The 19,503-nt window shown below is 42.4% G+C and overlaps 1 protein-coding gene across 4 annotated transcripts in view; it reads left to right on the top strand.

The window, feature by feature from the left end:
• mnb (minibrain) overlaps window positions 1–19,503 on the top strand; it is a 657,539-nt gene that overhangs the window by 521,685 nt on the left and 116,351 nt on the right. For all 4 annotated transcript variants that reach the window (XM_067155254.2, XM_067155253.2, XM_067155251.2 and 1 more), the window contains one exon: window positions 6,331–6,545. In XM_067155254.2, coding sequence (XP_067011355.2) covers window positions 6,331–6,545 — 215 coding nt within the window. The remainder of the gene's footprint in view (window positions 1–6,330; window positions 6,546–19,503) is intronic.

The following is a 19,503-nucleotide window of genomic DNA, read 5'->3' as shown; positions in this document are numbered from 1 at the left end:
GGTCCAAACAGGACCGCCGCTATCCACAAACGGTTCAGTCTGGAGAGACCTTCCGCAAACGATAAGACCAATCCTTGGAGCACTGCTCGGCCCAACCTGCAGTTGAATGTTGTGGGAATGACGTCAGAAGAACGACGTGTTTACACACAGTCTGTTACACAGCCCGAGGGCAGTCTGAAAAGAAGGCGACTTGTGTGCACGCATACTATACTCCGCACGGCCTTACTTCTAAATTGAAGTTTCGCAAAACAAATGAGCATCGCCTTCCCTCTGTTGCCAGCGCGCTACGCCTGCGAGAACAGCTGATGCAATATGACCGCGGTAAACAGCCCTTTTAAATTGTAATACCGTACTCAGAAAAACGAATGAATATGGATTGAAAACAAATTCACAAGAACTACACTTTCTAACAATATCTGGCACTAAAAGAGAATATATTATTAACAATAAAAGAGAATGAGGAAATAATACATCACTAACGGCTAATGGCTGGCACAGAAAGGAGGTTATGACCTACAAAGGGAACACACTACTGATCTCAGAGTCACTGGAACCCTCCAACAATATGAAAAACACACTAAATATTGAAGGAAAATGCAAAAGAACGCGAATCGTACCGAATACCATACACGCTGAGCGAGACAGGTTAACCACGTGGCGAATGTAAATATTAGAGTTGGCAACTGGGTTTCGAGATCGTGCTCTGCCGATATAAATCGATATGAATGGCAGCGTGGGATTGCTTGGATGTCTATGCTTCAGCGCATAACCACCAGACAGAGCCAAAATGTGCTAAAACGTCTATTTAGAAGTAGAGCCGTACGGAGTTTAGTGAAGTTCCAAATATGGGAGGTTACGAAAATTTACCTGGGTTGGAAGCACAGGAGAATCGAACTGCAATGTGCATACATGTAAAGCAGTACTTACGATAAGTCCCGAAACGCCCATTACAGAGTATTACTTTGTGGATGGTATTGACTACAGTATTTCTGTTTGTGCTTTTATTTGCTACCAGTATCTAGAAAGGCGGGGGATGAATTTATTATAAATTATACCCAAACTTTCGTCGGCGACTGCATAGTTCCTTAAACAAAAAATCTGTACATCGGTATTTACATTAAATATTGTACAGGGGCGTCATGCAGCTAATTTGGAAAGGCATATTAGACGATTTAATGATGCCGAATTAATCACCTGACAGGATCTCAAAGTAGATTTGAGGAAAAGACTGAAAGGCGCTGCTCATAGGCCTACTTCTTTTCTCCCAAAGCAAAGACGTATTTCACCATCCACACACGTAATTGATATTCCAGAAATCTTTGTGATCGAGGGCTGCGTGAAAATCGTTGCTAAAAACGACAGGTCCTTATCTGCTTTAGAAAATTCGGTATTCAGAGAATCTTGGACCCTTTACTAAACGCAGAGAACATGAAGCCCCACATGCATGAACACGTAGCAAAAATAGGATCCGAATTGCGAAAACATATGAATGGAAAAATGTTTTATCTGAAGATCGACAGTGTTCACTGCTCATTCTCATTTTCTCTCTCTCTCTCTCTCTCTCTCTCTCTCTTCCCCTAGAAGTACATCTCTGTATATTCCATTACAGAACCGATTTATTCTGTAACTGTTGATAAGGCATCCAGTACGACGAAATGCATCACACTTTTGAGAGATGAGGCCGAGCTTCCTGTAACTTGCACAGAGGAAGAGTATCCGTCGGGTACAGGAAATGAAATTGTCGCAGGACATGCTCCTTATGTTTACAACCACGACTTTCAACAGCTTGCTACCAGTGTACTTCATGGAATGCCGTGCATGGCGAATACATTACAGCTTGCTGTTAATGATGCTATAAGGAATCGGCCGGCTCAGGAAGTCAGTAACATTGCAAGGAGAGTGCAAACTGGTAGCAAGTGAACGGAGACTGTTCAAATGTCAAAATTCCTTATTCACTATATAAATAAACGTGAGCAATAGAACTTGGCGTGTGATGCATTCGTTGCTTCTCTGTCTTGATCAGTTTCTGCCTACACCTCAGGACAGGGAGTGTGGACAAGCACATTTAATACAGTTGTCAAGCAAGCCCAAACAAGGTCACTTCAGTTAATTGCAGATATGGCTATTCATCTTCAACTGCTAGTCAGAAATTTGCGATACATCATTAGAAAAGCTTTTACGCGGCCCGGAAGCCTCGATGAGATTATTACACACTGGCAAAAATAACCTAGCAGCTGCACAGGTGGGACATTTAACAGACAGCTATCAAGATAAATCAAGAGATCCTCCAGATGAAAACATTATAGCTACAGAAAAGACACGCACGTGCAATGAGGGAACTCTTTCACTTAGCATCCGCGGTGCATGCACTTCCGGCAAAAAGTGAGCGTTGACGTCTTTTTTCAGGGCGGGGATTTATTGTTCCCAGTGTAAAATCTAGACTTGAATCCTTCATTTGTCAATGATACCATGGTCGTTTGGTCGAGCTCTAGCCTCCTGTAAAGGCTTGTATTCCAAAATCAAATGAAACGGACAAGTTAGAGTGAAATGCTACCGCTTTCAGCAGTACGGCCACGGACATTTACCTTGTTTTCCTTAAAGACATTGATTTCTACACTAATCAAACCTTGTTTTCCTTGGGGCCACAATGTGTTATTGCGAAAATGAAATAAAAGCCTCGAAAAACAAACGATCCTTCCACAATCAATAAAAATAGTTTTGTTCTAAAGGTTATTATTTTCCCATTCTCTCCACCGGGGTCCTACTATTTTCTACCTCCATTTACTTTTCTGTTTGCATGCATAGAAAACGGCGAAGTCTTCTGAGCTGAGTTCAGTGGAGGTCCAAACCGTGTGGCAAATGCTCTTCGGGTCTTAGTTGCGGTGCTCGTGAACGCCTAAATGTTCTGGTCACGGTACGGTCTGAGAACGACCTCTCCGGACCGGTTTTATTACGCGCTTATACTTCTTTGCCTTACTATTCTTCTGTTTTGTAAGTCTTCCCATCCTGATTTTTCGTAGCAGCTTCAGTTACTTTGATCCTAGATCACGTGGTCTCCATGACAAAAAGAAAAAGTTCGAAGTTTTGACTGAATTTTGCCAGAAGACATGTTCATTGTTCCTTAACATCATTGTTCTCACATTGGTTCACATTTGATTGGTTGGAATATTAGTGACCTGGATGGTTTCCTCAGCTGGGCTGGTTTTGGATTTTATCAGTGACTTGGAACGGACTCCCGGTATCATCACATTCGGAGCAATTAAAGTAAGCTTAATCGAAAAGGGAGATTTGGATCCCATGTCAATTAGCCTTCACAGACTGACGCTGAGAAACAGAAAACTATGTGAAGTGCAAGCGTAACGTTTGGTCTACCGGTCAAATTTCTCTTTCGCCAAAATATAATGATTTATATTCTGCCTTTCACGTTCTTCTCTTACTATTCCGTTATAGACTATTGCAAAATAAAATGTGGTCTCTTAGTTTGTTCAGAAATTATTATAACTTGTAGTAATGATAAAGGACCGAGCTCGATAGCTGCAGTCGCTTAAGTGCGGCCAGTATCCAGTATTCGGGAGATAGTAGGTTCAAACCCCACTGTCGGCAGTCCTGAAAATGGTTTTCCGTGGTTTCCCATTTTCACACCAGGCAAATGCTGGGGCTGTGCCTTAATTAAGGCCACGGCCGCTTCCTTCCCACTCCTAGCCCTTCCCTGTCCCATCGTCGCCATAAGACATATCTGTGTCGGTGCGACGTAAAGTAACTAGAAAAAAAAAAAGTAATGATAAAGGAAATTTTAAAATGCAGTAGAATTAAAGGTTTAGACATAGGATTGATTGGTATACTATTTAGTTTGTGCAACTATATATTTAGCCATGTTTTACAATTCAAAGTGAATGTTTGACATTGTTTGTCAGAGAGACTGTTCGAAAATGTAGAAAGTGAACACTGCTGCATTGTTCGATTCCCTGTCAGGAAGTCGAAAAAAAATTAAGAAACGAGATTTCCACTTTCGGAGCTGCACGTGGACGTCGAGGTCATAGGGTTCATGCTGGGTACAAGGGGCGCTATTCCTAAACTGGTCACCTACTTACGATGGTTACCGGGTGAGTTGGCCGTGCGGTTAGGGGCGCGCAGCTGTGAGCTTGCATCCGGGAGATAGTGGATTCGAGCCTCACTGTCGGCAGCCCTGAAGAAGGTTTACCGTGGTTTCTCATACACGTACGACGCTTTGGTGTGCCGAATGAGACCATTGTGAGTTGGGGAATACATACATTGAAAGCCTCGATATCGATCTTGAGGCATCACCTCTACGCTCCATCCACTCAATTAAATCAGTTGAAGTATTTCATTTGCTTCTTTGTCACTAAGAATTGTTTTCTTTACGTTATCATTTGAATTATTGTTTGTTTTATTCTGTATTGTAATTATATTAGGTACTAAATTTATATTGTAGGTATTCTTTGTCTGTTTGGCAACCTCAAATCATTTGAGGAAAAATAAATAATAATCAGCCTACACCAAAAATGAGTACCAGGTTAATTCCTGGGGGCAAAGGCGGCCGGGCGTAGAACTAACCACTCTACCCCGCCAAGTGCCGAGGTTACGGATACTGGTCGAAGTCTTTAGCATCCACCCCTTCATGGTCTGCATGAGATGACTGCTTTTGCTTTGCTTTTACATCACAATTCATATTTAAAAGATGTTCAATCTTATGGTCGATGACCGGTACCCTCAACACTTTCAGTTCTAGAGCTTTTTTCTTTTTCTTTTTGACAGCGTTTTTCAGCAAAGAAGGTATTTGTTATGAAAACGTTTAGGCGAGGAAAAGTTGACTAACCTTTTCGACATATTGTTTATCAGATAGGGGACTAATACACTAGTTTTAGGAACGTTATGAAAACACGTAATACACTGTAAATGATTGGTATTCTTATTAGCTAAATGCACGTAGTTCTTCTCGAAAATGTACAATTATGCTCAAGGAATTGTGACATCCAACCGTTATTGATTACTTCCCGAGGAACCTTCAAAACACACTTATCTTTTCTTAGATTTCTTTTGCAGTCTTATTATCCGTGTTGCAAATGCATTGAATTTATTAAGAGCGTATAAAACACCATCTTTTATGAGTATTTCTTTCGAAGTTCAGTGTGTAAAATCATGCATAATTTAGTAATTTGGCCACACACACTCTGAAACAAATGACCTCACAATTATTTGGAGCATCGTATCTCATGATAGAACGTGACAACTTGGAATTAGTTTTATACCTAGGATTTCTGGAGAATATTGCCACTGTTACTTACTCGACTCCCGCTCATTAATTTTCACATGCAAGACGGTTCTCGTATCTCCCCTCCCAAATGGCTCCTGCGCACTCAAGGCCAAACAACTGATGTGCCGATTATAAACAAACAAATAAAGGGATGTAGGTTCCGTTTAGGCCGAAGATGGAGGACAATTCAGTTTGTGGGTTTAGTTACTGAGTTCAGGAACAGATTGTCTGAAATAGGTAGAGCATTTATTCGGACTGCCCTATTTACAGCCGGAAAGCATCGTGACTGTTTCATTGAAGATTTTACGGTTATCAAACTTTTGACTTTTTTTGTTTGTTTGTTTGTTTGTTATTGATGAAAATTATATAGTTGATGGTTGTCTGCTTCCCTCCCCAGATGTGGCCCCTCTTTTACCACGAACAGCTGTGAAGCGTTTCATAGCAAGTTCAGTAAGAGTTCAGTGCTACCTATGCCAATATTTTCCATGTTGTGTATGTATTAAAAGAAATACTAATGGAAACAAATAAAAGCTTGCAGCTAGAGGAAGACCGTTCAGGTTCAAACGAGAAAATAAACAGAAGTTCGTTGAGGATCTTATCGGTCAGTTGAACACAGGCATTATGTGACTCAACTTCGTAAAATACATTTGCCTGCCTGTTTAGCAGTTTCTTGACGAACGGTGTAAGAGAATCCTGTTTTAAGTTAAAGTATGACTTCCTCATGCAAGTGATGAACCATACATCAGCATTGTTTAACCATACCTAAATCTGTAAAAATTGGGAAGAGTTTACGTAGGTAATGAACGGGAGCCGTTTAGGATCCTGTAAAACCTTATACACAGCAGCCGAATGTGAAAATGGGAGACATTCGGGATGCAACCAGTATTTCAGTTAACAGAATAAAAGAACATTTTAAACTGGTATTCTGTTGTTCTCCAACTGGAAAACTGTTACTTAGTGCATTATATAAAACAGTTAATATTTTGGGTAGAGTTTGTTTATAATCTTCATTATTTTTTTTGTACGTTACAATATTTTTTTGTGTGTGTTTACAGCCGGCGAGCCGGGGCGGCAGCGCCACGCGCCCCTCTACGGCCGCCTTGTGGCCGAAGAACAGCTCGCCGCCTCCATGGCCTCAACCGCCGCCGGGACGCCGTCCGACATCCAGGCCATGCAGGCGCGAATCCCGCACAACTTTCGGGACCCGGCCACGGCGCCCCTCCGCAAGCTCAGCGTGGACCTCATCAAGACTTACAAGCACATTAACGAGGTAAGTAGTGTTTTACCATCCTTTTTATTCCGACTAGGTTCAGGAAAACTTGGTTGGTGTCATTTGTGGTTACTTACAGTCTAACGCACTAAGGAAGAATCCTATCCCTCTACACTCGCCGTATTTCGCGTAAGTTCAGACGTGCTTATGTACAGTATATAGATAGCTGTAAACACGAGGGTGAGTCAAACGAAAACATTAAATATATTTTTCAGTTTGTTTTATTGAGCGAAAGTGGTGGACGACTGTATCATTTTTCTACGTAGTCTTCTTCGCATCCTCCAGTGCTTGCCAAGTGCATGAATTGCTGTAGGAGTAAATACTTTGCTTGTCTTTGTTCATTCATCATCCGAACGGAACATCTTTCCTATCAGTATCCCCTTGAGTGGCCCTAAACATGTGGTAATCACTAGAGCCGAGATCTGGTGGAAGACACTCAAAGTGCAGATCTCGGATAGTCGTAACTGTTGCACAGGCATTATGGAGCTGAACATAGTCATGTTGCTGCTGTGACAAACTCATCACTATAGTGAATCCTCATTCGTCGATAAATTTCAATAGGTTTAACCGAATACTAGACGTCCGTTCTTCCGTGCAAGTCAGAGATGGTGTGGCGGTCGTTTCACTGGTACTTTCATGGCGTTCGGTGCACGGTGCTGTCTCCGATGGAATATTCGTTGAAGCTTTACTAGCAGTACGTCCGACGAACAAAACCGTGACATGACATTTTACATTTGTATTACACTTTTAAGTGTTCATTTTACTTGCCCTCGTCCATCTTTATTTGCCTATCACGGCGTCGTTTTTCGCTTCCATGTTTTCGTTGACTAAGCTTTGCGTAATGATGACTCGCTGCTCCTTTGGTAGTTCCATGATCAAGCTTAGTACGAACTGGCTTCCACAGCGATATGTGTAAACCAACTCGTGCCAATATTTGATTCTATGCTGCTTCTGTTTTCAGTGGCCATCAAAGACGCAAGTTTGCGCTTTTTCACTTAAAGAATATGCAGGCAAGAAGAAAAAGAAGGTGCTCTTTTGGATCATTGCTCAACACCTAAATATCTAGGAGTAACTCTGAATCGTGCACTCGCGTATGAACAACATTGTGTTAACACGAAACACAAAGTATCTACGCGAAATTCCATTCTTCGCAAGTTATGCGGTACCAGCTGAGGAATGGAAGCTCAAACAATGAGAACTACTGCTTTAGCACTGAGCTACTCAGCAGCAGAATACGCATGCCCTGTTTGGTATAGATCGTGTCATGCCAAACAGTTAGATATTGCTTTAAATGAAACTTGCCGGCTTATAACTGGTTGCCTAAGATCTACACCTTGTGACAAGGTATATTGCTGGGCTGGCATTGCTCCCCCAGATATCAGACGTGAAGTAGCTGCCGAACACGAAAGATATAACACATCCGTTACATCATTATCAACCTGCTCAACAACGATTGAAATCGAGAAGTTATCTTCATTCTACTGAGTGCCTTTCGGAGTCACCCCAATCATCAAGACTAATTTTCTGGAGATCCAGAAACCTCAATCTCAGTGGATGGGTGAATCCATCTGAAACTCTTCCAGCCGGTTAGGAAGAATCGTGGTCTACATAGAAGAGGCTGAACAGGCTGCGGTCTGGGGTCGGTCGATCTGAAAACAATATGAAGAAGTGTGGTCTATCTGAAGAGTCAACCCTCTGTGCCTGCGGAGAAGAGCAAACCATGGCGCACCTACTTAATTGCAAACTCCTGCCCTCCCGTTTGCACCATGCAAGATTTGGTGAAGGCCACACCAAATGGTCGAGATCTCGCCAAATTCTGGTCCGATATGATATAATTGTTACTTGAATGTACCTCTAGTATGTTTTCACCAGTTAGGTCTATCTCTCGTTCTTAATTAATAATTTATATGATGTATTGCTTCTGATACGAATAAAATAAACCCTTGTCTTTTTTTCCTACGGGATCGGGTGTGAAGTGAGATGAATCTTCGTAGCGAGTTATTACGACCGGTTGCCCTTCTTGATGACAGCCCCATCAGGCGAAGTGAATGGTGTGATATGATAGTAGGTAGGGAGAGGGTGAAACCCGGTGCCGGCACATAGTCTACTCCTGTCAAATAGCACCAAGGAGTTTCCTCAAAGCTTAACGTCCCAGTCCACGGACGAATAACCATCAACAGCGTCATATGCCTTCACTCCATAGGAAGTCCGGCTCCGTGGCTAAATGGTTAGCGTGCTGGCCTTTGGACACAGGAGTCCCGTGTTCGATTCCTGGCAGGGTCTGAAATTTTAACCATCATTGGTAAATTTCGCTGGCACGGAGGGCTGGGTTTATGCCTTATCATCATTTCATCCTCATCACGACGCGCAGGTCTCGCACGGACGTCAGATCGAAAGACCTGCACCTGGCGAGTCGAACTTGTCCTTCGACACTCCTGGCACTAAAAAAAAAAGGTACATCATTTCATTTCACTCCATAGGAACACTGCGGAGAAGTTTGGAATTGAATTCAGCCATTTAGCACGCAGTGTAGTGATCGTAAATAGCATATCACAACCTCTCCTGCCCTATCGGCCAACATACTGTTGGTGAAATTTTTTTTCGACCAACGGGACTCGAACCGGCTAACCCGTTGTTAGACCATAGGCCTATAGACTTGGCGCCTTAACAATAATGTTGTTTCCTTTTATTATTTCCCCTTAAACACTTGAAAAGCACGTAAGAATGTTGCATTATTTTATGTATCCGATTGGATCAATTACCGCAAGAGATTACACACTTGAGTTGTCAGGCACATAAGTGCTTAGCAAGTATAGAGATTCGTGAATTCGTCGTTACTTGTCTCCTGAAATCAATGAGAAATTGTCTGCTTGTGCTAAAATTCTCCATTTCATTGTTAATATCGGCCATTCTTTGGTTTACTCTCTTATTTTCTTGCGACCTCGGGAGTATTACTTTTGCGAGGCCTAGGGACTAATTAAGAATTCCACCCTTAGTTGTCCTTCGATATTCGATCTTCAGAATGCAGGAACCCCTGCATTTAACATTAAGAGGTAATATTGTTTTGCCTCTTAAAATAAGTTATCACTATTCCGCATTACCAAACACACATCACTAATATTGTGAACCTGTGGGTCAGGGGGAATTGCAAATACATAGATCAAAAAAATTAGGGAAACGTGTTCTTGAACGTATGCCATGCTCCACAAAACAATACCTCACACCCAGGTATATTACCAGCTAAACCTTTATTCTTTACCGTTGAAGTACACAAAAGAACATCAATTGATTCGCGTTCATTTTCAGAACACAAAACGAAAATGTCCAAACAGGGGCGAAAACAAAGTAATGCAGGAACCCCTGCATTTAACATTAAGAGGTAATATTGTTTTGCCTCTTAACAGTTATCACTATTCCGCATTACCAAACACGTATCACTAACATTGTGAACCTGTGGAGCAGGGGGAATCCTCCAGGGTGGATTTTTATCACACATGAAGAACTTCAGTGTGGTGTATGTCCTCCACGAACATTTATCACAGCTTGGCACCTACGTGGCATGCTCCGTATAAATCGACGCAGGTCTCGTTGCGGTATCAGGTTCCATTCTTCAATGAGAGTCTGTTCGAGGTCTTGAAGTCTGTGGTGGAACAGGATGCCCACGAACACTTCTGAAAAGCCTATCCCACACATGCTCAATGGAATTAAGGTCGGGACTCACTGCTGGCCATTCCATCTCTTGAATGTTCAGTTCTCGCAAGACAGCGCTGGCGATGCGCGCTACATGAGGCCTGGCGTTGTCGTGCATGAGTACGAATTCAGGGCCAACACCGTATGCAGCAACCAACACATGCCGTAGCCGTATCACGGTACCACGGACGACGACAAGATCCCTACCGCCATCAATACTGATGCCACACCACACCAGCACAGAACCTTGTCCGAATCGGTTGCCCTCCTGGACAACATTTAGCATGTACTGCTCACCACGGCGTCTCCATATACATTGACGTTCATCACGCTGTCAGGGGAAATCTGGACTCGTCTGTGAACAACACAGGTTAACGTGCCAGTTAACGTGGGTACGGGCAAGCTGCGCGATGTTGCTGCGTTAAACCGGGCACCCGAACAGGACGTCTGGGTCGTAAGGACACTTTTCTTAACTTGTTCCTTACTGTCTGGTCAGACACCGTGACTCCAGTGACCCCTTTGAGGTCTTGTTGCAGTTCCCTGGCAGTTGCTGAACGACGCTGCAACGCACAGATGGTCGGATATGGGTCATCCTGTGGAGTTGGCATGCGTCCACGACCTTGTCCAACCCTCGTTGTGAACTGGCCTGTCTCATTGTAGCGATCCCACAAGCGGTGAATAACTGACGGAGTGACATTGAGATCCACAGCAACACGACGAAAAGTCCATCCTTCCTGGATCAAAGTGATGGCCCTTGCGACGTAAACTTCGTTAAGATGTCCCATGGGAAGTGCTGGTATACGCACAACGTGCTCAAATGTCCGCATTAGTCTGTGTACCTCACAATGACACACGGACGCACCGCTATTCACTTTTATTTGGGGGGGGGGGGGGTCTCTACGCCTACAGATGGAGTATAACTTCGATTTGAAACACTCTGAGTAGCTAAGGTCTCAAGGTATGCTATACGACCATTGTAACCCCATCTACCAAATTAACGTTCACATACCAGACGTTACAAAACATGTTCCCCTCATTTTTTGAACTGTGTATGCAAAGTCTATGCCCCGTCATTCATAAATTTCTTAAAAACAACTTATGATAGCGTTCGTCCTGCTCCTTGGCTAAAGGGTCAGCGTAGTGGCCTTCTGTTCAGAGGGTCACTGGTTGGATTCCTGGTTGGGTGGAGGATTTTAACCCCGTCTGGTTGTCATCTGGCTCGGTGGCTAGGCCGTTTGTGTTCGTCTCAATACACGCCTCTTTGTCACGCTACTAATCACCCCAGAAACACGCACCGAGCGAGTTCGCTACACGATTTGTATTACGTAGCTATGAGAGAGAGCGTTCGAACGCAACTGGCCGAAACCTTGAGGAAGGTTTTCCGTGATTTCCAATTTTCACACCATGCAAATTCTGGGGTTATGATTCAGTTAAAGCCACAGTTGCTTCCTTCTCAGTCTTTGTCTTGCCATATCTCGTCGTCGTTGTAAGATCTGTCTTGTATCGATGCGACGTAAAAAGAAACAACGCAGTAATGAATACACCTCTCCATGTTGGGCTGGCATCAGGAAGGCCATCCGGTCGTAAAATTGGGCCAAGTCTACATGTATTGTTTAATTCGCACTCTCGACCCCGCCAATGTGTGGGAAAAGCGGCACACAACAAACTTATGATGAACTTCGAAGTAGAACGTGTTACAGTGAATGAATTCCGAAACTGACAGTGATGATGACAGCACTCCCCACCCTATCTCTCCGCACGCACGTGGATTGGCTGTTTCATTGAGTTAAATCGAAAGCGCATTGTGGGTGGACTTTTGACTCTCTCTGTGCTGTGACTCGAAGGCTAAAGGTCACTCATTATAAACGTGCGTCCATGAAAAGGTCAAGGGCGACTGATCTTCCATCGCCACACAAGTACAAAACTTGAAATACCATACACTGTTCAGCTCAGGATCGAAGTTTATGTTGGGGTCAAGTAAATGTTAAGATAGCGGGATGATGTTTACTCGACTTTTTGGAACGTGGACTGACTGTTTATTCTAGAAGTGGTTCAGACTGTTCTAATATAGAGTCAGTGTGACGAGTACACATGGACTCGGGAGTTAGGTAGCTTTTAAACTCATCGGCAGCTATCCTTGGAGTAGTTTCTGCGGAGTTCTCCATCCCTCTCAGACACAAGGATACAGTTTTTACAACAACAACAACAACAACAACAAAAAGAAAAAGAGAGAGGGCGAGTTGTATTAGAGGTCATAACCGTTGTGTTTTCTCAATTTCGTGGCCTGTATACACCAGACATTAGAAACACACGTTATAAAGTACATTTAACTCTCGCAATAAGCACACGAGGCTGATTACTGCTATATGAAATAGGATTGTCTTCTGACCTGATCACGTTCACTCAGATGAACTTTTGAAAGCGACTAAATGTTAACAATCGAGCAAGTTTGCCGTACGGTTAGGGGCGAGCTTGCATTCGGGAGATAGTGGGTTCGAATCCCACTGTCGGCAGCCCTGAAAATAGTTTTCCTTGGTTTCCCCATTTGCACACCAGGCAAATGCTGGGGCTGTACCTTAATTAAGGCCGCTTCCTTCCCACTCTTAGCCCTTTCTTGTCCTATCGTCGCCATAAGACTTATCTGTTCGATCCGTCGTCGCCGTTAGGGCCACTAAGGACTGCGAGATCTCAACTGTTTGTCTTCTTGCGGGCCCATCACGTTTTCATCTTTTCGGAGTGTGCTTTCTTCCATGCATCAGAATGGACTTGCTTCAGTCGAGTTGGGACTTCTTGATGAACGTGTCTAAGTTTGTGTTTGAATGGTGCTCGGAGTTGAATGTCTGGTGGTGAGATTCCATTCTTTAAAAGATCCTTATCGATCTCCACCAACCAAGGAGGAATCGTTTTGAAATTCTAAAGTAGGATAACAAATGTGTACAGATTCTTTCAGCTGGCAATTTGAAGAGGTGATCGGAAAGATGTATCCTTCTTTTCCGTATTACGCGTAATATCTTTTTGGTGTGGGTGTACTTTTTAAGTTGCTACGAAGTCTGTAAACAACATCTTTGATATTGGGACCAAGAATTTTTCGGATAATCCTTCTTTCCTTATTTGCCAGTTTTTCAAGCAGGCTGTGTTCGAAGTGTTAAAACATTTTGCTGTATATAATGCTTCAGGTCTAATTACAGTAGTCTAATTGTTGCATATCGAGAGATAGACTTCTTTTATATATGTTTTGAGTGAGTCGGAAGACTGTTTCAAACTTGTTGACACGTGTTAAGACGGCGAACTTCTCAGAATTGTTGGATTCAACCCATTCACCAAGGTATTTGAATCTTTCCACTTATAAGATTCTACCGTGGGTGGTCAGAAGATGTGGTGGAGCACATATGATGTTAGAAATGAAGTGGGTTTTGATGTAGGAAATTTTGAGGCCAATCTTAACTGCGCATTCATACAGGTAATTGATTTGTTGTGTAGCTAGTTCAGGAGAGGAAGTAAGGAGAGTGAGGTCATCTACAATAGCAAGGCAGTCAATATCGATATTATTATTATTATTATTATTATTATTATTATTATTATTATTATTATTGAGGGGGGGGGATTAGCGAAGTGGCTTAGCAGCTGGCTTTCCTCACGAACGGCCGAGGCTCTTATCCTTGTTGATCTTGGGTAGGAATTTTCAACTGAAAAATTACATGATGTCAGGAAGTGCATCGAGCCTTAAATCCCCGACCAAAACCAAAATGAACCTTGGTGGCTCCAGAGACTCTTGAAATATCTAGGATAAACTGAAGAAATGTTTTATTACTATCGGTATTGTCAGTCCACTTGACTTGGAGAATTGTTTTCTCTTTATCTTGCAATTGCCCCATTATATATCCTCTTTCCTTTATCTTAATAGTGTTTAAATTCTCGTTTATAAGAGTTAACTGTTCAAGAATTTTATTGGAAAAAGCAATCCTTAGTCTAGAGCATTTTTAATCCTGTGGAAGGTATGCGAGTGGATTATCAATATTTAATAACTTTAAAATGTTCCGAGAACCTTCGGGCAATCTAAAGGTAAATAAACGTAAAACCCCGAATATAAACGTGTGTTGCACCTAATTACTTGAGTAGCAACAAAATGGCTTACTACAGCTTGTTTCACTTTCTGGATTCTCAAATTTCTGTAAAATGCGAGGACAGCAGCCGCCGTTATGTGACATTAAACCAGCTGACAAGAAGGAAAGAGGGACACTTGCTTTGAGATACCGAATATTTTTCTTTTTTTGCTTGCAGGAGGATATTGACGAAGAATTTGATTTAGAGTATAATGGATCCGAGGGAGATGTTGAAGACAGTGGAAATGTTGACGAAAACGATTCAGACTCTTCCGCCCTTAGTTTGAGTCTTGGGGTGTGACGGGAAATACACGTGAATGTAAGACTTTTAAAATCAGTCATTAACAATGATTAATGGCAATTACTTCACAAAATAATCGCTATTGAAAGCATTTCACAGAATTTACCTTCATTTTTAGCAGCTTGTAAGTAGGTTCTTTGAAAAAATATCTTAAACATTCTTGTGAATAATTTTGAAAGTTATAATTTTCCATAGACTATATTTATAATAAACTAGCTGTTGTACCCGTCGTTGACGGGACGGTCACTTGGCATGTGCATGAGTACATTTTTTCGATCCCTCGTGTTGTTCCTGAGATTCTGAAGTACATAGGCGAGCTTTTGATATGATCTCTTCCGTCCGGTATAAAAACCAAGTATCAGGATAATGTTTCAAAAAGTGCATGTCGACGATGGCATAAGAAAGGACTATGAGCGGGAAGGAGCAGCCATGGCTTTAATTAAGTCAAAGCCCCAGCATTTTCCCGGTGTGAAAAATGGGAAACCACGGAAAACCATCTTCAGGGATGCCGACAGTGAGGTTCGAACCCACTATTTCCCGAATGCAAGCTAATAGCTACGTGACTCAAACCGCGCAGCCTCTTGCTCGGTAGATTTAATTTTCGGCTCTTGATGAACTTTCACTCTACCGCCACTGATGTTTCCCGTACTTTTTACTATCGGAAAAGTTATTGAACCAAAAAAGTTAGTAAATAATATTCTGAGTAAATTCTGTCATGAGCAGTTTTCAAATAGATACATCGAGTTTTAAAGTTTTAGGCCCTTTCAGGAGACCCCCACCCCCTCGTGTTGAATTTTTTGAACAACGTATAGCCAAGATCCTACTCGTCTTTATCCTAAACGTCTTTATCCTAAACCTAAATGCCTAGTTTCATGAAAATCCACCAATCTACTTCCCCATGAAGCTGAAACAAATAGACAAACCGAGATACAGACAAACATTAAACTATCCAGTTTCAGGTGTCCGGTTAATGTTAAACAAGTGCAAAGACGATTTTGTATAGCCCCTGTTTAGATATTAAGTATAATCAATCAAATAATTGGAAAGTTTTAGATTTTTTCTTTATGTTAAGAGGTTAAGACTCCGAGAAGACCTACTGTCGGATTTTTTATTATGGACACTCGAGTTTAGGCTTTAATTACAAACGAACCAATAGGCCTATGGGAATTCGAGTTATACCAATATTTTCCTTGTTTAATTCTACATTAGCGTATATAAGACGCATTGTTTTCGACGTTCATAAATATTTTTAATTTGTGGTTGTAATAAATATTGCCCGGGTTTTTGGCTTCTTCTCTAGGAAGCGCTCACTTAGGAATATATACAAGCAAAACGACTTGTCTGATTCTAATGAAAGTTTTATATGTTATAACCACATGTATTTGTAGTGTAATACTCAAGTTACAATGTTTTTCAACCAACCTGAAAAAAGTTCTTATCATTTTTCTAAAGCAACTCTTTCTCAGCCCAGGATAAACGTACAGCAGCAAACTCGGGCTTGTTTTGAAGCACTCAGTCATAGTTATCAGAAACTACAACAACTGTAACCGTACAGTGTGGTACCGAATTTATGAAGAGTAATATTGAAGGGAGGTTTTGTGTACGCCGGACCGTGCTATTAACAGCAGGCCGGGTGGTGAAATTGGGCGCAGTGTTGCCGCGTTCAGTAGTACTCACGCGCGCAACCAACACAGTACACTCGCCCCGGGCAGTTGTGAAACGGAATGCCCGTGACCTTGGTTTGTCCGGAAGCTATTTTCAGTTTTCCTATGTTCTGCATGTTGACCACGACACTTCAAGATGCCTCCGAGACCGCCGTTATCAGAGGGTGAACTTGCAATGATTTTTTTTTTTGTTTTTTTGTTATTTGCTTTACGTCGCACCGACATAGACAGGTCTTATGGCGAGGATGGGAGAGGAAAGGCCGAGGAATGGGAAGGAAGCAGCCGTAGCCTTAATTAAGGTACAGCCTTTGCCTGGTGTGAAAATCGGAACCACGGAAAAAGATCTTCAGCGCTGTCCTCAGTGGGGTTCGAACCCACTATCTCCAGGATGCGAGCTCACAGCTGCGCGTTCGTAATCGCATGGCCAACTCGCCTGGTTTGCAATGATTTTGAGTTCTATTTTTTCTTTCAATGTGAGGGGGAAAAAGTAGGGGACAAGAGGTTTCCTGTGTACAAGAAGGTGGCAGATTGTCTTGGATTATCGCTGTCGTCAGTGAAGAGAGTAGGAGCCGCTTCAAAGGAGAATGATGGAAATAAGTCGTCCAGGTCAATTTTTACACATCGGAAGTGAAGAACGATTTCTTGACGGTGCAGAACTTTGTTTTAATGGCAGGAAAAGTAGTGGCGATTACCAGAATGAGATGAACTCGACTCATTATGAGGAATGGTTCATGAAAGTCCTGAGTTTATTGCCTCAAAGTTCTGCTGTCGTTATAGAATCAAGCTCCATATCATATGAGGGTCGATCCTTCATCTAAAAAGCCGAACATGTCATGGCTGAAACGTGAAATTATACATTGCATAACGTCAAAGAATATTTCACTACCACCTGGAGTTGACGATTATAATAAATTAACTAAATCAGAGCTGATTGTTCTTGCCAGGCCTTAGTTTCAAATGCCGGTAAAGAAGCTGGAACAACTGACTAAACGACTTCGACCAGATGTACAGATTATTTGGTTACCAGTGGCCCATTGCGAGCTTAATCCAATCGAGCTCATTTGGGCTTACGTAAAAGGGAAAATAGCAAAAACAAATATGGCTAACACATTAGAAAATGGTAGAGGTATGGAAACAATTTACGCTTTATGCCGAGAAGCCTTACGTACCGTGACCCCTGAACTCTGGAAACAATGTATTAAACACGCTAAGAAAATTGAAGACCACTACTGGAAAAAAGATGGACTGTCTGCAAATGTCCCTTATTTCGAGTCAGTCATAATCAACATGAATGACAGCAGCACCGATTCTTCGGAACACAGTGATTTTTCAGACGAAGAAAATTAATAGAATAAAATACCGTAATGTTTGTGGGTTACTGTAGTCACGTCCTAGTTCGTGAACCATGGGCAACGGCTGAGTGGCCTAGTAAGTGGTCCTGAGAGTCGGGATACCAGTTGCTATGGAATGGGAGTGGGCATCTCGGACATATTCTGAGTCGTGGCCCTCCTTGTGCTCAGGCGGCTAGGACTACACAATTCACCGGTGGTCCATAACCCGTTAGAGGAGAGATCCTCACTTGGACTATGTGCAAGTAGGGCAGCATCCTGCTTCATGAATTTACCGAGCTCAGAACACTTTAAGCAAGCCTCGGACCTATGGGAGTAATGGAGTCCCACTCCCATTTGACAGGCGAGGGACTCCTTGGAAACAACTTGGCGAACGAAATGGAATTCGATGGGGAGCTATCAATATTAATGGGGCTTATAGAAGAAAGAAGGTAGAACTTGCTGAGTCAGCAAAGAGGATGCATCTGGATGTGCTAGGAGTAAGTGATATTCGGGTAAGGGGAGATAAGGAGGAAGAGATAGGAGATTATAAAGTGTACTTGACGGGTGTTAGAAAGGGAAGGGCAGAGTCTGGGGTAGGGCTCTTTATCAGGAATACCATTGCACGCAACATAGTTTCTGTTAGGCACGTAAGTGAGCGAATGATGTGGGTAGATTTGTCTGTGGGAGGAATTAGGACAAGAATTGTGTCCGTGTATTCACCATGTGAGGGTGCAGATGGGGATGAAGTTGACAAGTTTTATGAAGCATTGAGTGACATCGTGGTCAGGGTCAACAGCAAGGATAGAATAGTGCTAATGGGCGATTTCAATGCGAGAGTTGGGAATAGAACTGAAGGATACGAAAGGGTGATTGGTAAATGTGGGGAAGATATGGAAGCTAATGGGAATGGGAAGCGTTTGCTGGACTTCTGTGCTAGTATGGGTTTAGCTGTTACGAATACATTCTTCAAGCATAAGGCTATTCACCGCTACACATGGGAGGCTAGGGGTACCAGATCCATAATAGACTATATCTTAACAGACTTTGAATTCAGGAAATCTTTTAGGAATGTACGAGTTTTTCGGGGATTTTTCGATGATACAGACCATTATCTGATCTGTAGTGAACTAAGTATCTCTAGGCCTAGGGTAGAGAAAGTGAAATCTGTCTGCAAACGAATAAGGGTAGAAAATCTCCAGGACGAGGAAATTAGACAGAAGTACATGGATATGATTAGTGAGAAGTTTAGAACAGTAGACAGTAAGCAGGTTCAGGATATAGAAAGTGAATGGGTGGCATACAGGGATGCTGTAGTAGAAACAGCAAGGGAATGCCTAGGAACAACTGTGTGTAAAGATGGGAAAAGGCGAACATCTTGGTGGAATGATGAAGTGAGAGCAGCCTGTAAACGTAAAAAGAAGGCTTATCAGAAATGGCTCCAAACAAGGGCCGAGGCAGACAGGGATTGGTACGTAGATGAAAGAAACAGAGCGAAACAAATAGTTGTTGAATCCAAAAAGAAGTCATGGGAAGATTTTGGTAATAACCTGGAAATTCTAGGTCAAGCAGCAGGGAAACCTTTCTGGACAGTAATAAAGAATCTTAGGAAGGGAGGGAAAAAGGAAATGAACAGTGTTTTGAGTAATTCAGGTGAACTCATAGATCCCAGGGAATCACTGGAGAGGTGGAGGGAATATTTTGAACATCTTCTCAATGTAAAAGGAAATCATCCTGGTGGTGTTGCAAACAGCCAAGCTCATGGGGAGGAGGAAAATGATGTTGGTGAAATTATGCTTGAGGAAGTGGAAAGGATGGTAAATAAACTCCATTGTCATAAGGCAGCAGGAATAGATGAAATTAGACCTGAAA

The sequence above is a fragment of the Anabrus simplex genome, chromosome 11 (genome assembly GCF_040414725.1).
Source record: "Anabrus simplex isolate iqAnaSimp1 chromosome 11, ASM4041472v1, whole genome shotgun sequence".
Classification (NCBI taxonomy): domain Eukaryota; kingdom Metazoa; phylum Arthropoda; class Insecta; order Orthoptera; family Tettigoniidae; genus Anabrus; species Anabrus simplex.
This window is presented reverse-complemented; position numbering and strand designations above follow the sequence as displayed.